Below are 22,594 nucleotides of genomic sequence, written 5' to 3' on the forward strand. Positions count from 1 at the left end.
CCTACTGTCCTCCAGGCCACTGAGTCCACAAGGGTTTAGCCCAGGCTTCAAAAAAGCATCTAGTCTAGGGCGCCTGGGTGGCTCAGTGGGTTTAGCCGCTGCCTTTGGCTCGGGTCATGATCTCAGGGTCCTGGGATCGAGTCCCGCATCCGGCTCTCTGCTCAGCAGGGAGCCTGCTTCCCTCTCGCTCTCTCTGCCTGCCTCTCCGTCTACATGTGATTTCTCTCTGTCAAATAAATAAATAAAATTAAATTTAAAAAGCCTCTAGTCTAACTTAGGGCGAAGAATAAGTAATAATATTCTTACAGGACTTACAGTTTTTTAATATGGTACAAATAAGCACAGGGAGCTGAGGTAAGGGAAAACAGCAAACACCTTCCCAAGAAAATCCTGCAGGAGTCCTGCTCAACGTCTCTTTGGTAACTGTCTAGGGATTATAATAAATAGCCTTTGTGTAGTTCATTAATAATAATAACAGCTAAGAGCGTTTACTATGTGCCAGGCACTATTCTAAATGTGTTTAGAACATTAACTCATAATGGGGCGCCTGGATGGCTCAGTGGGTTAATCCTCTGCCTTCAGTTCAGGTCATGATCCCAGGGTCCTGGGATAGAGCCCCCAATAGGGCTCTCTGCTCAGCGGGGAGCCTGCGTTCTCTGCCCCCAACCCCCAGCTGCCTCTCTGCCTGCTTGGGACCTCTCTTTTTCTGTCAAATAAATAAATAAAATCTAAAAAAAAAAAAATTAGAACATGAACTCATAATGTTGGTGCACCTGGGTGGCTCCGTGGGTTAAACATCCAACTCTTGATTTCCGCTCAGGTCAGGATCTCAGGGTCCTGGGATCAAGTCCCATATTGGGCCCCATGCTCAATGGGGACTCTGCTTGAAGTTCTCTCTCCCCCTCCCTCCCTACCCCTCTCCTTTGCTCGCGTTTTCTCTCTCTCTCAGATAAATAAACAAATCTTAAGAAAAAAAACAGAAAATTAACTCATACTGTTAACTACAGCCGATGGCATAGGCATTACTGTTCTCATTTTTCAGAGGGGGAACCGAGGCACAGGCAGCTTTGGTAACTTAACCCCAGGCTGTAGGGCAAGTACGTGGCCGGGCCAGGATATCAGGTCATGGTCCTTTCCTGTGTGTGTCAAGGTTGCTAAAGGTCTTCCCCATGCGTTCTATTGTTCCAGCCTCTTGTGACTGCCAGACAGACTCAGCTCGCCCTTGGAAGAAGAGGACCCCAAGGCTCAGAGAAGAGGGGCCTTCCCAAGGCCATGCAGTGAGCAGCTGTAGGCTGGAACTGAGGTTCCGCTCAGGCCTGCCCCATTCCTAAGCTGTGCCTTCCGGGCTAAAGACAGTCCCCAGTGAAGGAGCCCTCTGCTGCCGAGACCAGATTTGAACCACCTTGCCCTAGGTCAAGCACTTGGTGGTGCTAGGGTGCTGGGAGGGAAGGGGACATGGGTGGCACAGTGCCCCGATGCCAGGTATATCCTTCCCTCTTCCCAGCTGCTCAGAAAAGGGGACACTAGTGGGCAGCTGAGGCTTGGGACAGGACTTGCTTCAAGTCACCATTACAGATAAACTTAAGATTTTAGTGTTAAGAAGCCTTACGTCCTTTCTCTCTGGGTGTGGCACAGAGCCATGAGACCCTGGACAAGGTACACATGCTACCGACTGATGTGCAAGATGGCACTGGCCAAGAAATGGCTTTCTGACATTATCTGAGCACTTCCTGTGGAGCCAGGTCCCATTTTAGGAGCTGAATGCCCAAAGATCGCAGCCTTTCCTCAAAGTAACCCGAGGTGGTGGATATTATTACCATGCTCACTTACCAGATGGGGAATCTGAGGCAAAGCAAGGTTCACTAACCTGCCCAACGTCACACAGACAGTCAATGGCAGACCCAGGAAAGCTGAAACCAGGATTTGGTTTCCTTAACTCTTTGGTGACACCCGCTCCTTACAATCATGTAAAGTAGGTACTATTATTGTACCCATTTTTTGGATACTAAGAGACTAAGATACAAAATGGTTTAAAGCAACCTATCTCAGTATTACACAGTAAGTGGCAGAGCCAGGATTTGAACCCACAGACCCTGATCCCCAAATGCTCCTTCTCACCCACTGCTGTGCCTAGCGGTGAGCCATTGGTTTCAGAGGCCAGAGCCAGGCTTTTATCAGGACAGGCGGAAGGCGTGGTCTTTCCGATCCCTACCCGGTCTAGCTGGCTCCTTCCCTTCCCCATTCTTTGTAACTAAAATCTCTATTTGCAGCTTGTGGCTGTGTCCTCATACCGCACCTTCTCATCGATCGCCCAGGCTCTGCGTGAGAAATGGTTTTATAAGCTCGTTGGCTTTGAAAAGCACGGTGCAGCAGCCATTGAACATATGCTTCTGTGGGTATATATTTATTCAGCGTATGTTGAGTGTAATTTTGGGCGGTTTGCATATTTTAATTTTTTTTTTTGGTTGCAGAGAGCAATTTAAGAGAAGGAAGAAAAAAAAAATCTACCCCTGAATGGAGACAGATGCCATAGACACTGGACCTTGAGGAATGGAGGTGGGTGAGAGGAAACGCATGAGCTGCGGACTAAGGACCACCTCTAAGACTCACAGCCCTGCCAGCCACCGCCAGTGCTAACCATCCAGCCCTTGGGGGAATGGTGCTTTATCTTCCTTTTTTTTTTTTTTTCCAAGGCCTCCCCTGCATCTTGTCCTACTCTCTTCTAGCTGCTCTGTCCTGCGTACTAAGTATCAGCCAGACTCTGGGCTGAGTGCACACCCCTCCCCTAGCTCTTCAGGCAACCCCACGTTGAGGTGCTGTTGTGCGTACGAGAAGGTTAATACATCACTGCGCAGTGTCACCAACTAGCTCAGCGTGGGTCTGACCCCACACCAGGGCTCTCAACCTTTCCATCAAGGTTACTGGAACCCTTGCAGTTGGGGTTCTGATCCCAAGGCCGTCAATCCCAATGTGAGTGGCACTAGGCATGCCACTCCCCTCCCTGGTTGGCTTCTACATGTGCAGAACGGGGATGGTGATACCATTTGCCTGGTGTGCTGGGTGGATCCCAAGATCCGAAGTTACACTTCACTGTAGCTCAAGAGACATCGGTTCCCTTTCTCTCTCTACCCCCACCCCTTGCCTAAAAGGTTTTTCTCTTACCCAGGATGAACTCAGGATGTAACATTTAAAAATATGCCTTAGAAAAAGCCTGCAAGGTTTGGACCAGCTGGGGGAAAAAAAAAATGCTCCTGTAGGTGCCAAAAACTCAAAGGACAGGAAGAGGCAGCCCATCCCAGGCCCGAGTCTACACCAGAGGGAATCATTCGAAAGGGAGAGTTTACTCTGTATATGTGCTGAAAAGAGGCATCCACGTGTGATCCTGGGTGGTGGGACCCGAAGTTATCAATTTCTGGCCGGGTAAATAGACCGAGCTCTTTGTCAGCGACGACACCATTCACTCCTGTGACTTTGGGGTCTAACAGAGGGTCTAACAGAGGGTCCAACCACATTAGGAACTCAGGTGTAGTGTTGGGAATACAGTTTAGATTTAAATGAAGTTGTGGACCAGCTGATAACTGGTTTTTGCTTCAACTAAAAGAGAAGATGGGTTTTTAGCTAGCTTAAGGAAATGTGTTGAATGTCAGAGAATCTGCCACTAAAAGGCAAAAATAAAATAAAATTGTTGTTCTTTGTACGTATACATGGAGAAACTATATAGAACAGATAAGGGGCATGATTATCATAAAAGTCAAGGTTGTGGCTACTTCTGGAAAGGGAGAAAGTGCTAAAATGGGAAATAGAGTCACAGTGGGTGTGTTAAGAAAAGGCTTCTGGAATGCAGGCAATATTCTAATTCTTGACCTGGTGATGATTGGAATGGCATCCCATATTTACTACCGATGAAACTGCTTGTGATGTTTTTTACACATTTTTCTACATGTATTTGATACTCCACAATAAAACTGGTAAATATATATCACACGGGAAAACTACTAAAAGGAAATACCAATACTTTAAAATGGTGGTTATTGGAGATGGCATGACTCTGGGTGATATTTTCCTTTCTTCCTCCTTCTCTGTATTCTAAACATGCTTATGCTTATGTGTATATATAATAACTTTATAATTGAAAAAGGAAAAGTCAGTTGAAATGCTTCATTATCTAAACAAGGCAACAACAAAATCACGGGGGTTGGTTACAATGCTTCTGCCTGAAATCCCACCATCTGGAGAACTCCGTCTTCTCCCCAAGGTTTACTGTGTATGAAGGAAGAGCTCTCAGGGGACACAGGGGTGGGGGGAGCACAAGCCCCATTGCCTGCCATAGAAGCTCATCTTCAGGGTCTTCCCTCTCGAGATCCAAGTAGAGATTTGACTTGTAGGATGTTGCAGGGGAAGAAGGAGCCCAGAAAAAATCAAGTTCAACACTTGTCATTTTTAGAAGGCTTAAGGGGTTTAAGTAAGAATACACAGTGAGCAGAGCCAGGTTGAACAGGGTCATTTTATTACCTAGGTCTGTATCATCCCCATGAGAGTGGGCTTCTAGAATTACCTTTCCCCACGTGGATGGTAAGAAAAATTACTGAAGATCAATGAAAGCCAGAAAAAGATCCTGTGGGTGATATTGTGATTTATAATAAGACATATAGATATTTTATCTTTATTCTTACTTCTAGACAGAGTTCCTAAAACTCTTGGAATTTCCTAAAGTGATAAGAGCTAATAAGGTTTCTTGATATTTATAAGAAACTCCTTTCAGTCATACCTGAGTTTATGTTAATGAGGTGATTTTTGGAAAGAACTTAAGGTTGGGGTACTCACTGCCAGGAGAACTGACCATTTGATTAGAGGGTTGGAACCTTTGGGATCCAGTAAGAAGATAGTGGCTGGAGGTTGCACCATCTGTCAATGGCCCATGATTTAATCATTTATGCCTATGTAAATAAAGTCTCCATAAAAACCCAAAGGGATAGAGTTGGGAGAACTTCCCAGGTAGTGAACACTGAACACATAGAGGTGCAAGAATATCATGCTTCTTTCCCTTTACCTTGTCCTATGTACCCCTTCCCCTGGTTGGTCATCTCTATCCTTTACAATAAAATAGTAAACAAAAGGCAATGTTTCTCTCAGCTCCGCGAGCCACTCTAGCAAATGCACAGAATCCAAGGAGAGGGTCATGGAAACCTCCAAACTATACCTGGTCAGTCCAGAAGTACAGGTGACAAGCTGTGATTGGCCTCTGAAGTTGAAGGGGCAATCTTGTGGGACTGACCCTTTGACTTAGGATCTGATGCTATCTCTAGGTGCGCCGTGTGCAAGTTCAGCTGTATTGTCCCCAGAGTTACTGCCCACTGAGAACTGGAGAACTGCCAGGCGGTATCAAAAAGCAAGCACCCATTGGACCCTGTTTCCTAGTTCACCAAGCTCCTCTCTACCTATAGGAACTGGCCCTGGAAAGGAAGGTTCCAGAACTGGGTCCAGCTCCTGCGTGTCTATACGCACTGGACTTGGCCTATACCCTAAGGTGTGGGGCTCATTCCCAGTTTATGGACAATGCAACAGAGACTCAGGCACATTTAGCTGTTACCCACAGTCACACAGCTTCCCGGCGACAGGGACGGGAAGTGACCCCAACTCTGTCTCACGGCCAAGTCTGCTCTTTGCACTGGAAAAATTCTGATGAACCAGCCCACTGTCCTAGGAATGTGTATAATGCTATTCAGATGCTATCTTCTCAGTGAGAAGAAATGGGCTAGTGAGGGCTTTAGGAACCCTTACTGTCTGCTACCCGAAGGCTAAAAGGTTTCAAGAGAGGCTGGTGGCCTGGGTTCCAAGCTGACTGTTTCCCATCCCTGGATGACCTCTACAGCCTCCAAGAGTATCTGGGCCGGTGGTGAAGATGTACAAGGCAGGGCTCAGGGAGAAGCTGGAGAACCCAGGGAAAAGGCTAACTTTTCAGATTAATAATAATGATGCTGATGAGACAATTTCTTGTCCACTTACCCCAAGACCCATGATAAAAATAAAAGAAGTTGTGGAAATCTGTGGAAGACAGATTTGTAGCCTGGGGTTTAGGACACTTAGGTTAAGCCAAGCATAGTTCCTGTGCTTTTGGCTTCAATTTATTCATCTTCATCTTTGACAGAAGGAAGGAGGTTTACATACGGTTAAGATCAAGTTAAAAAGCCAGTTGTCTTGAAAAAAGGGAAAAGTTTGTATAAAGACATGCAGTTCTGACACAGAAAGTTGCCTCAAGGAAACACAACTACTGTATGCTTTTTATGCTTCTATTTTTAAACTTACGGATATAAATTCTTATTTAGATTTGCATATGCATGGAGGAAAATCTATAGAAAGATATATAGAGAGGGACCAAAGTGAACGGGAAAGAGGACAGTGGTTTGTGTTTTTTCTTTATATACTTCAGCAGAGTGTCCATTTGTTTTATTTTAGTTTACATAGAGCCTGAGCTATTTAGAACAAACAAAAATTAAAAGAAGATTGAAGACTGACAGGGAGAAGACCTTATTAATGGAGACAGTTCTACCACCACAATTAAGATGAACAGAATTATTCCAGGTTTTCATTTCAGAGCTAAGACAAACGTGTTTAACTGACAGCATTCCAACAGCCAGGGAGTGGTTCTTCCCAGGTGCGGGGCACAGCCACTAGGACCCTTGTGGTCACCGTCCCCCACCCACTGGTGTCCTCAAGGAGACACCAGTCCTGCCGGCTCGTTTCCTTCTACCTGCCAGCTCCTCTGTGTTGGTGCTCTCTCCCCCATGCATCAAGCACACACTGTGCTCGAGGCCCTGAGGCTTCATTTTGACTGGCTCACTGCCCTCCTCAAGGGGACGCTTTCAGCCCAACACCCTAGCCTGCCCTTGAACTGCATGAACTGCATCTTGAAAGAAAGCCAGCACCCCTGACTCAGGGGTAGTCCTGAAAACCAGAGATGGTCCTGCCCCTCTTTATTTATTTATTTACTTTAAAAAAAATTTTATTTATTTATTTACAGAGATCACAAGTAGGCGGAGAGGCAGGCAGAGAGAGAGGGAGGAGGAAGCAGGCTCTCCACCAAGCAGAGAGCCCGATGCAGGGCTCGATCCCAGGACCCTGAGATCATGACCTGAGCCAAAGACAGAGGCTTTAACCCACTGAGCCACACAGGCTCCCCACTCTTCATTTTTTATTTTATTATTTATTTATTTATTTATATTTTTAAAAGATTTTATTTATTTGCCAGTGAGCGAGGTCACAATTAGGCAGAGAGAGAGAGGGCAGCAGGCTCCCTGCTGAGCAGAGAGCCCTATGTGGGGTTCGATCCCAGGACCCTGAGATCATGACCCGAGCCGAAGGCAGCAGTTTAATCCCACTGAGCCCCCCAGGCGCACCCACCCCCCTTTATTTTAATCCACCCCACACCCTCACCCAAATCATGGAATTTGAAAACTGTCCTCACAGACTTCTGGGAATCTATGCGGAAGAAGTAACTCGGAACACAAAGCAGCCTCTGCCCCAAGATGCTCGGAGCAACACTACAATAGATTAAAGCTGAAAGCACTCAAAATGCCCACCAATCAGACGAAGTCAGAGATCCAACTTTCTTTCCGTGAAATACTAGGCAACCAGGGCAAAGAATGAAGACAAGGCTCTAAGGGCAGAGGGTCCTGGCACCAGGCTGCTTTGCTTCAACTCCCCGTTCTAGAACTCAGAAGCTGTTTGACCCTGAGTGAGGCGCCCAGGTTCACTCTGCTTTAGTTCTCCCATCTGTAAGAAAGGGGTAAGAATGAGACCCACATCAGAGGCTCTGGAACAGAGCGACCACCCGACCATCTCAGGCCTCATCATCCCCATCATCCCCGCAGGAAATATCCAGTAATAGTAGCAGCAACTGTGCTCTGTGCCTTCTTAGGGCCAGGGGCTGGCCCACTGTGAACGCATTATCCCAGTTAGTGCCCAGAGCAGCTGCGGCGGGTATGATAAGCCCCATTTTACTCAACAGAAGCTTGAGACTCAGAGGTTGAATTGTCCCCAGGTCACAGGGCTAATGAGAGACAGAACGGATTCAGGGCCGGGTTTGTTTGGAAACGGTGCTCTTCAACACTTTACTGACCCCTTGAAGGTAGGGGTCGTGGTGGGAGTAAACGCTCTCCCGGGGACACCGTTGGGAAGGGAAGCAAAAGCATGGAGAACTATTCCCCCTGTATATTTGCTTTCCCACCAAACGTTGAGTTAAGCCTCACCCTCCAACCCATGCCGCCCTTCCCAACTCTCAGACACTTCCAGCCTAGCAATCTGCCCTCAGAGCACATATATCCTGAGGTCAGGATTTTGGACATTGAAAGGAAGCTCAGCATTTCATTGGCCCCTCCCCAGGCAGGCGGGTCTGAAGCGCCCTTTCAGGCTCCAGCACAGTCTCTCCAAATGGCTGCCGCCTTCCCTGAAGAGATTTGCTCCTCTCCTGCAGCTAACAGGTGGCCAAACCAGGGCTGCAGCTCCTATTCTATGTCCCCCCACCCCCGCTTCCCCCACCTCTAGGGCTCCTCTCCTCTCCCCCACCCCAGCCATTCTTCCAGGAATCAAAGGGTAAAACCCATCCCTTTAGAAGGGCAAGGGCTGCTCCCGGACTTGAACAGATAAGGACTTCCCACACAATAAAACCAGTTTACCAGAAATACCATCAGACCCAGCAAATCTGGGTCCCCAAGAAATAAAATGACAGGGAAAAAGTAGAGAAGGCTTCAAATGTCACTGGAAGAATAAAATATTTAATATCATAAAGAGGTGCAGAAGCTTTACGAGAAAGCCACACATTATAATCTAGGAAAACCCAAGTCCCACCTCCACCCCCCTCCGAAGGGAGGAGGGGCCCTTTGGGAGTTCACAGAGGAAAGAGGCAAAGGCACAGCTCCCGGCTGAGGGACCCAGGGAGGGGCAACTCCCTTCCTTTTCACACCCTAAAGTTTGATCCTTCTGAGCAGGCTCTGAGTCAACAGGCTCAGTTCCATTCTCCTTCTTTTCTGACTATCCTACCCCCTCTGCCAGTACTCATTCTTTTTTATCTTCCTGCAGCTCTCTTGGATACAGAGAAAGAAGAAGAAATCTTGGACATTGAAAAAAGGATAGGGAGAAGGAAGTGTCCCCTTCCTCAATGCTCCCTGACATCGAGGACTTTTGCTTTTGGGAATGATCCTCAGTTTCCAGAAGTTGCCATCTGAGGAGGTAAGGGAATAGGCTTTGGAGTTAGATACACCTGGGTTTGAATTTCTCCTCTGCCTTTATCTTGCTTGTTGGACTTGGGCAAGTTTCTCATGCTTTCTAAATCTGTTTCCTCGTTGGGGCGCCTGGGTGGCTCCATCGGTTAAGCATCTGCCTTCAGCTTGGGTCATGATCTCTGGGACCTGAATCTCCCTGCTCTGCAGAGAGCCTGCTTCTCCTTCTCCCTCTGCTGCTCCCTCTGCTTGTGGCTCTCTCTCTGTCAAATAAATAAAATCTTTAAAACTAAATTAAAAATAAATCTGTTTCTTCGTGGACAAAGCAGAAGTAACAACAGGGCTCACCTCATAAGCTTGCTCTAAGGATCCAATGGGATGATGCATTTCAAATATTTATCTCGGGGACTGGCATGAAATCAGCTCTCAAAAACTCTTGATATGTATCCCTGTCAGTAATATTACTGATATTATTGATAGCACTAATCCATTTATCAATAGCATCAACCAAGTCATGCTTTCAATGATACTATCAGGACCACTATTACTGATGAAGGGGCATATAGAGAATTCTCAGTCTCTCGACCTGTTTGATCAGAGGGTACTTTGACGGGGACACGGTATAGGAGATAATCTACCCTTGAAAAAGACTTGAGTTCCCATAAAGATAGGTTGCCCCCTGACTTTGCATATTTGTAAAAATTTTTAAGAGAAAAAAGGTGGCCAGCATCATTCCTCCTAGTATGGACATCAAACCTCCTAGTTTGGGGAGGAAAAACCACTCTCCAGGGGCCAGACCCCCTCCGTGGCTCAGCCTTTCTCGCCGCTGTCCAGGAGGGCAGAATGCCAAGCACATGGGCTCGGGCTTCCCCTGGTCAGCAGAGCCTGGGCTGGGCTCCAAAGTGATTTCTCACTCAGCTGATTCTCCCTCCATGCCTTCCCCACCCTTCTTGAGTTTCATTTCTTTTAATCACAGCCCAACTGAGTCATTAAAGGGGGGAGAAAAATGAGAAATGGAGAGAAGCAGCCTCTCTCTCCCTGTATGATCGTAGTTTTTGCCTCCTTCTGAGTGGTGCCAAGAAGGTGCCTGGCCTATAATAAGTGGTCATTCCTATCCTAATTCATCTTGACCTGAAAAAAAGGCAGCATGTTTTGGTTGCCACTCAGCATCTTGTGACCAACAGGGGTCCTGCAGCTCTTCCTAATATCTGGGAGACCAGATGGCTTTTTAGGTCAAAATGGAAAAAGCATGAGAGGGAGAAGGAGAATACGGCTGGGTGATTTCTAGGGGGTGAGGCAGAGTGGGATGGGCCTGGAATTTAAAACGAGGACTGGGGACTGACAGTGGACACACATCCTAAAAGACGCCACCCCTCGTTAGGATCTCACCAGTGTGCAAATCCCCGCACCTCTAGTCCTAACTTACTTTTTTTTTTAATAAATAAGTTTTTTTTTTTAAGATTTTATTTATTTATTTGACAGAGAGAGAGATCACAAGTAGGCAGAGAGTCAGGCAAAGAGAGAGAGAAGCAGGATCCCTGCTGAGCAAAGAGCCTGATGCGGGGCTCGATCCCAGGACACTGAGATCATGACCTGAGCTGAAGGCAGCGGCTTAATCCACTGAGCCACCCAGGCGCCCCCAGTCTTAACTTTCTATGAAGGCCCCGGATGGTCTGGCACCTGCCCTCCTCCCCACCCTCCCTTCTCTGTGCTTCTCCACATATCCTGCGCCCCCCTCCCCCACTCCTCCCAGGCCATTCAGTTTTTCTCAAGTGTCAAGCGAAGATAATCGTACAACCTAGCTCACAGGGCAGCTGAGAAAATTACATTGTTTAAAACCAGCTCAGCACTCAGAATCCTGTCCTCACACCGGTCACCATGCGGGCCCCCATTCTTATGGTACTAGGCTTTGTCTTTCATCAAACGGATACAGCAATGCCCATCTAGGGGAAGACTTAGCGGCACTGACTGCCAGGAGCGTGCGTGCACTGGGGTGCGGTGTTCATGCAGGGATGGAGGGACTTGTCCAAGGTCACACGGCAGTCCTAGTAAGTAAAGCTCTTCTCGTCTTCTGAGCTACCTTATCAAACACAGTGGGGCTCTTGTTCTGGCACTCCCTATGCCATTCATGGCACTGGGCACAGGACAGCTGCTAAAGAACTCTCTGGACCACTGCAACAGCAAAGCCGATGCTCTAGGGCCAGTACCTCAGCAGGAGCAAGGGGGAGGAGGGAGTCTTAGGATCAGACCTTGATTCTGTCACTCCTTCCCTCCATGCACTTGACCCACTTCTGCATCTTTTGAGGCCTTTGCTTTTCTGTCTGTATAATGGGAGAGGTGCTGGCCTGATGAGATCTCTAGGGTGCCTTTCCTGCTCTAGGAGCCCCAGCCTGGGTGTCCCTGCTGTAGGTCAAGGATAGATTAAAGAGGGCCATGCCTTCTCTGCTAGTCTTCTCATCCACAGTTGAAGTCCAGGTCCCTCTCCTTGAATCCACACTGACTTTAAGGACCTGCCTGACAAGTAGAAAGGGGTAGAAATGATATCCTGGGACTTCTGAGGCTGGGTGCTATGGATGTTAGCAGCTTCTGCCTGTGCTCTTGGAGTACTTGATCCTGGGATGCTCCCTTTGCAAACCTAGCCTCTGTGGCCTGAAAAGTCCAGCCAAATGGAGAGGCCATGGGTAGGCACTCTAGTTGACAGGCCCTGCTAAGCTGTGGGGCAGCACGGCCAAGGGTCAACTCCCAGCCATTCCAGCCCCTTCTGGGTAAGTGAAGGGACCCTCTTGAAAGACACCTTCTAGCTCCAGATGGCCCACCTGTCGTGAATGAGAGACAAGTCACCCAGCAGAATGAATCCTTCCCATGTGCCCGACTCATGAAATGTGAGCAAAACATTGGAAAAAGAAAAGTGAGCTGTGAATTGTTCTTTCAAAAGGGACTGAGAACAGATTTTGATCACCTGATTGTCTGAGACTGACTCCATCAAATGGCCACTTCCCAAGCGGGGGGTGAGGGGTGGGGGGGGCACGGGGGAACACAAAGGAACAGCATGAGCCGAAAGCTTCAGGCGGCAGCAGCGACACAGAGATGGCGAAAGTGTCCTCCACACAATATGATGATGAAATACCTCTAGTTTTCTTTGGTTTCGTCCTCTATCTTGATTAAAATTTCGCCATGTTTATCCTGCTACACAGAATAAATGGAAACACAGCTTACTTTTCAAACCGTGCCTTGCTGACATCGTTATGCTTGCCAGATTTATACCGCTTCTAATAGATAACAATCTTTCCTGTTTAGCACATTGAAGGGGAGCACGAGGCTCCCCCCCCCCCTTCTGATGCTTCAATCACGGGGACTTCCTCCATCCCTGGCCAGGAGGGGAGGGTCTCCCTGGAAAAAACTGAAAATCTAAATAACAAGGTAATTCTTTCTATGGTATCTCTTGGATCACTCTCCCTCCTCCTCTTACTGTTCACCCTGCATTAATTTCCTATCCCTGCTGTACCAGATGACCACGGACTTGGTGGTTTAAAACAACACACACATTTATTAGCTTACGGTTCTATAGGTTAGAAGTCTAGCAAAATTATCACTTGGCTAAAATCAAGGTATTGGCAGGGTTTCATTACTTTCTGGAGGCTTTAGGGGTGAATCCATTTGCTTGCCCTCCAAGTGTTATAGAATTTCCTTAGCTTGTAACCCTCCTCCCTCTTCAATAGTAGCAATGTTGTAAGGCTCTGAATTCCTCTGCTGTCTCCCTCTTCCACATTAAAGGGCCCTGTGATTACACTGGGCTCACACTGATAAATCAGGACAATCTCCGTCTTTAAAAATTGGCTTATGAGCAACCTTAATTCCATATGCAAATTTAGTTTTCACCTTGGGTCGTGTAAGGTAAAATATTCACAGGTCACAGTCATTAGGATGTGGAACTCCAGAGTTCCTGGATGGTTCAGTGGTTAAGCGTCAGCCTTCGACTCAGGTCATGATCCCAGGGTCCTGGGATTGAGGCCTGCATCGGGCTCCCTGCACAGTGAGAAGCCTGCTTCTCCTTCTCCCACTAACCCCACTTGTGTTCTCTCTCTCACTGTGTCTCTCTCTGTCAAATAAATAAATAAAATCTTAAAAAAGAAAAAAAAGGACGTGGAATTCCTCGTGGGAGCTATTATTCTGCCTGTGCCATACATCCAGTGGCCATCCCCAATTTGGTCAAACTATAAACCTGAGGACTGCAGTATCCTGGGGAAAGCTCACCACAGAAGACCCAGAAAACCAAGCCAACACCAAGCCAATTTTTTTTTTTTTAAATTTTTAAATTTGGAGGTTCAGAAGTTGAGGTCTAAATTGAAGGTAAAATATAATGATAATAATAGTCATGGGAAATCTGTGATGTGTTAGAGAATTGGCTTCTCCACCCCTCACCTCCCATGCCCCAGCGCTAAGGATCAGTTGAGCTTGGGAGAGAGGAATGTTGGAAATCAAACTAGATGGTCTTGCCAATGCTAGAGAATGTCCTTAAAAGAGATCCTAAGCTCTGTTCGCACCAGCCTTGTCTACAGGGTGGCTGAAGAGGATGAGAGGCTAGAGAAAATCAGGTGTATCGGAGGGATTGGAAAGAAAGAGTGTCTCTGCCTCACTGCTGGACAGCATCTGTCGGATGGCAAGCATCAGGTGCTCTTCCTTGGCATGACAGGAGCAGACCACAAGTGGCTTCCTGGTCTACTCCCCATCAAGAGGTCTTTGGCTAGTTCTCCTCAGATCCCCAGGCCCTCAGTGTGACAAAGAAGAGCTGATAGCCTCAGAGAAGAGTGATGGCCTCAGTAGGGCAGGAAATCTATCTGATAGATAGAGCCAGCTGGCCTCAAATGGCCTTATGACGGGGATGGAGAGAGCAAGGCAGCAGAAGCCAGGATACACCACATGCCTATAAATCACCTGGGAACCAAGAGGAGTTGGCACAATACCATAAAGGAAAGAGAGTGATGGACAGGTGCCAGGCAAGACAGCAGGCACTAGAACTCACAGGCAGTGGCCCGGGGCCAAATCTCCTCTTACCCCTGTGCTTAGATGTACATCGGCCTCCTTTGAACTTAGACATTTAGGAAGAGGTAGGAAGCAGAAAACCTAAGTGGAACTAGAAGTATGTTTCCACTACCAATGGATGGAGCAGGCCAGAAATGAAATTCAGTTACAGAAACATTACAGAAAATTAAATATGCTTGAATCTCTATGGCCCCGAACATCCTATCCGCTGCATAAAACCATCTGCAATCGTGGTCTCGTCTGCTTGCACATAAATGGGTGTATTGTAAATCCCTAATCATTTGCAATTGTGTTCTCTGATTTTCAGAAAACCTATGAGTTCTAGCTGCTGCTCCCTTCTGAACGACTAGGAAACAGGCTAATAAAGTCCACGTAGACTTGAAAGCTCACCAATGACCAAACCAGAGCTTACGCCCAGTTCACTCAGCCCAGCCTTTGTTCTCAGCTTCTCTCCCACTATCTCTTCTCCTCTCTGGGTCACAGGAAAGCAAGCCACAATGGTTCCAGCAAGAATATTGAAAACATGTCCTTGGACCTCTACCTGGCCACCCTGTGGTAGTTTTGGGAAGTCACTCTGCTCCCCACAGGGGTGAGGGACCTGCTGCTGGGTTTGTTGAGACGGTGAGTTATTGGATGCAGACGTGCCTTGAAAACTCTAAAGGGCTCCAGAACTAGAAGGTATTATTACTATTTATTTTTCTTTTGCCATATGGAGTTTCTTAGAAGAGGGGCTGTAAGAAAAAGTTTCCCTCTGCAGTTATGACAAAGAGTCTACCGAGAAATAAGAGAGATTTTAAAGTTCAGAGTAGAAGTGGGTGTCTCCCCATCCACTCTGAAGGTGCAGAAAAGAGCTTACCTGAGCTCCACGGAGCCCTGAAGTTGCAGTTTTAACATCAGATCCTTAATCTAGAGAGGAAGGTCTCTGACAACCTCATTAGACTGCTGAATTTTCTCTTAACCTCCAGGGAAGGAATGTTCTTTTGCTCTCTCTCTATATTTTCCCAATTTCCACTGATGAGAGGGAGAAAGAGACACAGCCCATCTGGGTACATGCTTGTGCGTGCATACCTCTGCATTCTGAGGTTTCCTTCTTCTGGGACAGCTATCTTCGAGGAGAGGGAGTTTAATTAGTTCAGGAAATGGAACTGATGGGAAAAGGAAATAGAGGCAGAAAACTTGTGTCTTTCAGAAATGCCAGCTTCATGTTTTGGGGACCACACTGCTGATCCGGGACATCTTTTTGAGTTGTGCGTCCACTGCCTAGCTTGAAGACTTGGGCAGATCCTCCCCTCTCTCACTGGGCCTCACTTTTCTATCATGCAAAATGGAGGGCTAGGTTGCAGTACTCCTAGACAGCTGCTGATACCCACGCCTGTTTCCTGGTGCTTGCACCCGACTTTTCCTTGAAAGTCTGGGCCTCCCCACAACTCACTACTGTGCATTTATGTGCAGGTGCCACCTGGCCCAAGACCCAGGTACGACTGGGTCTCGGACGAGCCCAGTCCTTCCCCACACTCCCACCACAGTAACTGGCACCGTGATGAGCATGAGGCCCAGGCTGGCTCAGTGGGTTGAAATCCAGTGACCGTAGCTGGAGAGACTGGGAAGAAAGATGTTCTCAGTGAGTGGGGAAGCCAGAGTTGTCCAGAGGATGGCATGGAGCTAAGGAAAGCAGAGAGAGGAGAAGAGGGATCCCAAGGACATTGTTTGATCCCCTTAATCCTACTGTCCCTTGACTTCTGTTTGATGTATTTCTTCTTTTTACCTAAACTAGTCCTGAGTTTCTATCACTTATAATCTTAAGAATTCTAATTAAAACATCTCCACTTGCCCATCTACATTGGAAGATCTGTTGATCTTTGCTACAATACAGTTGAATGGCATTATCTCATTCTCTAGAAGTTTTCTTCTTTGTATTGCTCTCCCAGCCACGGTCTATTTCCCTACCTTTGGAACAGGTACATTAAGAACTGACTGTGTATTCTGTTTCCTGTGTTCTCCCCCAGAGACACAGCCCTGGCCCACATCCCTGGCCCCATTCCTCCCTCCATCCCTCCTTTCTTTCTTTCTTTCTTTTTTTTTTTTTTAAGATTTTATTTATTCATTTGACAAACGAGATCACAAGTAGGCAGAGAGGCAGGCAGGGAGAGAAGGGGAAGCAGGCTCCCCGCTAATCAGAGAGCCCGATGCGGGGCTCAATCCCAGGACCCTGAGATCATGACCAGAGCCAAAGGCAGAGGCTTAACCCACTGAGCCACCCAGGCACCCCCGTCCCTTATTTCTTTCTTATTTACTGAGATCACTGGGGTGCTAAGTTGAATCCACGGATTCCCTGGGTGGGAACTGATTCCCTCAGTTTACTGGGTGGGATAAATTGGAAAAAAGCCAGTTTGTGCTAGAAATGATCACAGGGGCTATAACAAATGTATGTAGCAGGGAGTGAAAACAGTAACGATCTTTAGAAGAGGATGGTCACTTTTCCAAGATGAGGAGGGAAAAGAAGACATCGGGAAAGAGGTCTACTTGTTGGCTACATAGGCTGGTGGGGAACAACTCACTCTAGGCTAATAGACGGTAGGAACGAAGGCTCTGAGTCATTACACGGGGACATAGGTTCAGAGAACCACATTTAATTCACTCCACTGGCTTTAATGTAGAAGGAAGTAAAGTGATGGAGAGGTTAAAAAGGGCCAAATCAAGAAGGCATAGAATGCAGACTGAAGAAGTTCAACTTGCAGGGTGATATCTACCAAGTGAGCTTCCATGAGCTCTGCCTCCCCAGACACAGAATGCTCACCAAACCGTTACAAATTCAGGTTCCTGGGACCTAACCTCCTCTGCACAAGCAACATGACTGCATGGGATCCTGGAACCTACATCTGAAACAAACATCCTAGGCCATTCCTACAACATAAACCATTCAGTCCAAAAGCCTCTTCTATGGGCAACAAAGTTCCTCAAAGAGCCTCTGTGTCCTTATGTCTATCCCCAATTCTGGAGCCTTAGGCAGATAAGCCTGCCATCCCTACTCTTACCCTAATGTAAATTGACCCATTTTTGAAGCCAGTAAAAACCAACTTGCCCAACTTCAATCAACATTAAGGTCTCCACTGAAACCTCTTCTGGACATCTCATTGACATGATCCCACTGGGTCCACAGAGATAAGACATGCTCTATCTCACCCTCAAATGGACAGTTACCCTCTTGAGGCCAGAAGCTCTCAAGAACCTATTGCATATTGGGCACTAAAGTTCTGATGTCTCATTTCATTCTTCCAACAATTCCACAAAATAGGTTTATGTATCTCACTTTACAGATGAAGAAACCAAGGGAGCCTAGTGTTCTGAAGGCCACAGAGGCAGTAGTTATGAGTGAGTTTCCCCTCAAAGGGAGGGGCCTCGAGCAAGCAGCCTTGGTGTCTGGGCCAGCACCACAGTCATGGGCCAATGGCACTTACCACACATCCTGAGGAGTCCACCTGGCGGTCAGACACACACTTGAAGTTCCGAGTGCAGCCCCCATTGTTCCGAGAGCAGTCACGAACTGGCCCAAAGGAGGACAGCAGGTCGTTGATGGTTTCGAAGTATGTGGACAGCATCGCTTCTTCCCTTAGACACAAAGAGGATGGTTAAACCCCAGAGACATGTGTATCATTAGATTAAAAGAAGTTAAGCATGCATTCATTACAGTTAAGAGCACCATTTATGATATCTGTAATCAAGATGATACAAATACATATTTAAATACATATTTTTTAAATACATATTTAAAAAGAAAATAGTAAAAAAAAAATCCATATGCTATCATATGACTTGATGTGTGTCTACTTGTGATGATGAGGAATAATGAAATTAAGAGTGCCAAGTTTCCTGTCTACTTATGATGGAACTTGGCGTTCTTTATTTCATTAATCCTCCTCATTTGGGAAGATAGGCTTGAGATTTCCATTTACCAATAAGTAAACTGTGGCTCAGAAAGGTAAGGAGTCTTGTTAAAGTCCATCAGCCTGTAATATGGCAGAATTGAGATTGGTGCCAAGCTCCCTCTGAGTCCAAAAGAGAAAGCTCCTCCTGCTATACCACTCTTAACTCACAATTTGTCTGTTTCTACAGATTCTAGACCTCCTCATAGCAACTCTGCAAAATGGGCACATTCCTATTATCCCAACTTTGGTTATATATTGAAACTATTAAAGGTATGGAACGTCCCCAATTTCCAAAGCCTATAAACAGCAGAGCCAAGATACAAACACAGGACTGTCTGACTCTAGAATCTTAGAGCTTTATTTTTCATACTATTGCATAAAAGTGACCCCATCCAGACTGACAGCAACAGTGGTTGGAACAGTCACAGGATTCTAGACAAACGCATTCTTCCTCCAGAGGAGACTGGACCAGGTACCATAATCCACAGTTTCACAGTTCTGCCGAGGTTTTATGAGAGGAGATATACAGACAGGAGTTTTTGGAGCCTGCTTTCTGGCAAAAGGGCCACAAATAAGGACACCCCACCACTGGAGTATCTGTGATGCCCACAGCTGTAGGAGATCTTAGAGGGACACCACAGGCACTGAGTAGTGACACACAGTCTCCCATGATATAGGACTCATGGGGTCCAGAATTGTGAAAGAAGGGAGATGACTGTTGCACAAAGAGGCCAGAGAGTACCCTTGGTATGGCCTCTGGACCATCCTTCATCATCCTCCCACTGTTTCCCTCCAGAGGCGTGGAGTTCGAGGTTTGGGGGTTGTAGCTTATTTTCTACCTCCAGTATCATCCCCTTCTGTATTATCATTCATACTGACTGCCAGTGAACCTCATACACTCCAGCTCTAATTCGATATGCCACTTATCAATAATAGCCCCCCATTACTTACAGAAGAAAATCCAAATTAGTTTCCTTGGCATTTGAGGTCCTTCACAATTTGCCACCCCCCCCCCCCCCCCCCGCCTGTCCAGCTTCTTCTACCCTGTCCTCATAGCCACAGGTCTCTTCTCGTTCCCTAAACCCACAATCTTAATTTAGATTCTCTGAGAACGGACTCTGAAACAGACTTGCACAGAGCAGGTGTTTCAAGGATCCCTCTTACACAGTTGTAGGAAGTAAGCAAGGCAGGACTGGACAAGGGAGAGGCTGAGTCACCATGTGGTTAATGCATTTAGATCTGAAGCTTCAGTTTGTTGTTCCGGAGCTCTAGAGTTGGGTGGCCCTTTAAGAATATCCTGATTAAAGACAAGGGACCCCACCCTCTGTATCACTATATCGTCACTGGCCAAGGGCTGCCATCCAGAAGGTGGTATCATTGGATGAGGCAGTTTCCTGTGGCTGAAGGCAATAGCCAGTGAGGGACACATTGATGGGCCATGAGTCACAATCTAGGGGATGGGCAGGTCAGCCGTGAAAAAGGGATCTGAGTATAGCATGTACCTTCACTTCTCAGAAGCCTTAATCATGCTTTTGGGTCTGGGATGCTCATCTCTAATTTTTCTCCCTGATAAAATCCCAAGAATCCCTCAAAACTATTCAAATTCATCCACCCATCCATTCATTCATATACTGCAGTGTTTACTGAATGCTTACCCCGTAGCAGGCACTATTCTAAGTACTGGGGATGCAGAAACGACATAGGACAAAGCCCTGACCTCCAAAGAGCTTGCTATGACCTTCTTAGGAACCCCTGTCTCCATCCCCCAACTAGAACTAATTTCTTTTCCCTCTGAACACACTGTTTAAATCTATGATCCCACGGATCTTAATCATCAGCTCTATGGTTGCTCAGAAAGCCCATCAGCTTTTTGAGCAAATGCTTCAAGAGTTACTCATCCCTTTCCAGCCTCCAGCACAAGACTGGCAAAAACCTGTGGTAAGTAAATGTTTTCTAGAAGAAACACAACACCAGAAGGCATGGATACAGGCAGGCTCCACCTGTCACTGGCCTCACCAAGAGTCTCTCCAATGGGATCTGCCCCTGCCAAGCCTCAGCTCTAGGTTTCTGACCCAAGTCCTTCATGCTTAGGTCTGTAGTAGAAGGACAACAGAGAAGATGGCAGGAGAGCTTCCAGACTGGCCCTCCCTTTTCAACTTGACACAGAATGAGGTTAGGGTGGCAGGTGGATGGGGGAAAAGAACGAACAGTTCCTGAACGGAGGCTCTTGGGAAGCTTGTTGTTTTGTTTTGTTTCGTTTTTAAGATTTATTTATTTATTTATTTATTTATTTGACAGACAGAGATCACAAGTAGGCAGAGAGGCAGGCAGAGAGAGAGGAAGGGAGGCAGGCTCCCTGCTAAGCAGAGAGCCTGATGCAGGGCTCGATCCCAAGATCCTGGAATCATGGCCTGAGCTGAAGGCGGAGGATTTAACCCACTGAGCCACCCAGGTGCCCAGAAGCTTGCCACTTTTCAATCACAGAAAAAATTGAGGATTCTGAGAAGACACTAAGGCTATTAAAATATTAATATCCTTAGAGGGAGAAGAAAAAGTGAGAATTAAAATGAGGAGATAAAGACAGAGGGAGAGACAAGTTGAGAAAGTGTGAGACCACATAAAGAAATAAACATGGAGAGAAATTGCTAGAAAGGAGAGAAATGGATAGATGGATGGATGTGTGGGCAGATGGTTTGGTGGGTGGGAGTTTGGGTGGGTGAGTGAATGGATGGCAGACAGACAGAAAAACACAGAGACAGAGAGACAAATCCAGAGGAGTATCATATAGAAAGAGATTAAAAGAGGAAAATATGGAGGCAGAGAAACTATGTGAAAAGAGACAGAAATGAGCTAGAATAGGGAGAAACAGGAGTAAGAAACACAGAGATTTAAAAGGAGAAAACATAAAGGTAAACAGAACAAGGGTGTCCTGTATGGAGCACAGGGAGAGGGGACGGGTTGAGGAGGGGGCAAGGGGTGGGGGCTGGGGAAGGAGACAGCCTCAGAAACAGAGAATGAAAGTGAAGAAAAAGACCCTTAGTGAGTGGAAGAGAACACACACAGGGACACAGAGAGCAGTCAGAAAATGACAAAGAAAAACAAAGAAAGAAGAGAGAAAAACAAGCAAAAAATGTCACCTTGCAGTGGAACCTGGCGACAGCTCAGGCTATACAAATAAGGAGGCTGTTAGCTTTTAAAAGGATTGATTCTGCATAAACATCAGTTACATGAGGGGAACATTATTTCAAACACAAAGACCTGACACTGGGGCTGTTACTGAGTCTAGCAGTGATTGTGTCAGGCTGGAGAAATGAAGAATCATCAGGCACAAGCCAGAGAAGTAGCTCAAGGCAGACTCTGACATTTTCTTAACTTCAGACTTAATCCCTCATCCCAGGCTGAGTTCAGGATTCGGGGTCTGTTGGAGCTTAAAGCTGCCCCGGTAGCTGGGGGCAAAGGATCAGGGGACTAGCACTGCAGGTGGAGGTGGGCTGGGGTGACAGAGAGATCTGGGTGACTTTGCCAGAAATCACCATCAGTCCCAACATCTTCACCAGCTCTAATTTCCTGAGCATCTGCTGTGCATGGGCACTGTGCTAGGTTCCTTCCCTGTGCTCTGTCCTTTGACTTTCACCATTGGCCTAGGAAGTATACCTTTTTGTTCCTATCCTGAAGCTGGAGATTGGGTCTTGGGGGGAGGGGAGTTCTGTCACTCGCCCTGGTCCATGAGACAGAGAGGCCAGGGTGTGCATCCAAGCTGGCTTGATGCCAAGTCCTGAGCTTTCTCTGTGCAATGGGTGAGCTGGGCTAACTTGCTCTATGCCCCTGGGCAAGTCAGAGCTCTCGTAACAGGACAGCTTGTAGAAATCTACATCTAATCGCTCTGTATCTTTGAGGAGGAAGAACTGGAAAGGCAGAACCTGGACAACATCTGCATTCCTCCCAGTACTGTCTCCTGGCCTGGGTAAATGCTGTAATAGCCTAGATTCATGCTGGAGTAGGAGGAAGAACCTCATTTCCCAGCGCTGCCATAACAAGCACCTTGAACTGGATGCTTTCGAAGAAGAGAAACTTATTTCCTCCCAGTTCTGAAGGTTTGAAGTCCAAACTCAAGGTGTCAGCAGAGCTATATTTCTTCTATAGGCTCTAGGGGAGAATCTTTGCTTCCCATGGCTCCTGGCAACTCCTGGCATCCCTTGGCTAATAGCAAATCACTCTAACCTTTGCCTCAAACTCACATGGCCTTCTTCCTGCATGTTTTTCCCTCTTCTTACAATGACACCATCCATTGGATTTAGCACGCCCCTAATCCATTATGATCTTATCTTGGTTATCTCCGCAAACACCCAATTTCCAAAGAAGGTCACATTCTGAGAATCTGGGTGGACACAGATTTTGGAGTTACAT

General features: G+C 46.8%; 1 protein-coding gene across 3 annotated transcripts in view; it reads right to left on the reverse strand.

Annotated features, from left to right (window-relative positions):
• Nucleotides 1-22,594, reverse strand: part of ASTN2 (astrotactin 2) — an 855,422-nt gene that overhangs the window by 335,194 nt on the left and 497,634 nt on the right. For all 3 annotated transcript variants that reach the window (XM_082697137.1, XM_082697136.1, XM_082697135.1), the window contains one exon: nt 17,720-17,870. In XM_082697137.1, coding sequence (XP_082553263.1) covers nt 17,720-17,870 — 151 coding nt within the window. The remainder of the gene's footprint in view (nt 1-17,719; nt 17,871-22,594) is intronic.

The sequence above is a fragment of the Mustela nivalis genome, assembly GCF_964662115.1.
Source record: "Mustela nivalis genome assembly, chromosome: 13".
NCBI classification, from domain to species: Eukaryota; Metazoa; Chordata; class Mammalia; order Carnivora; family Mustelidae; genus Mustela; species Mustela nivalis.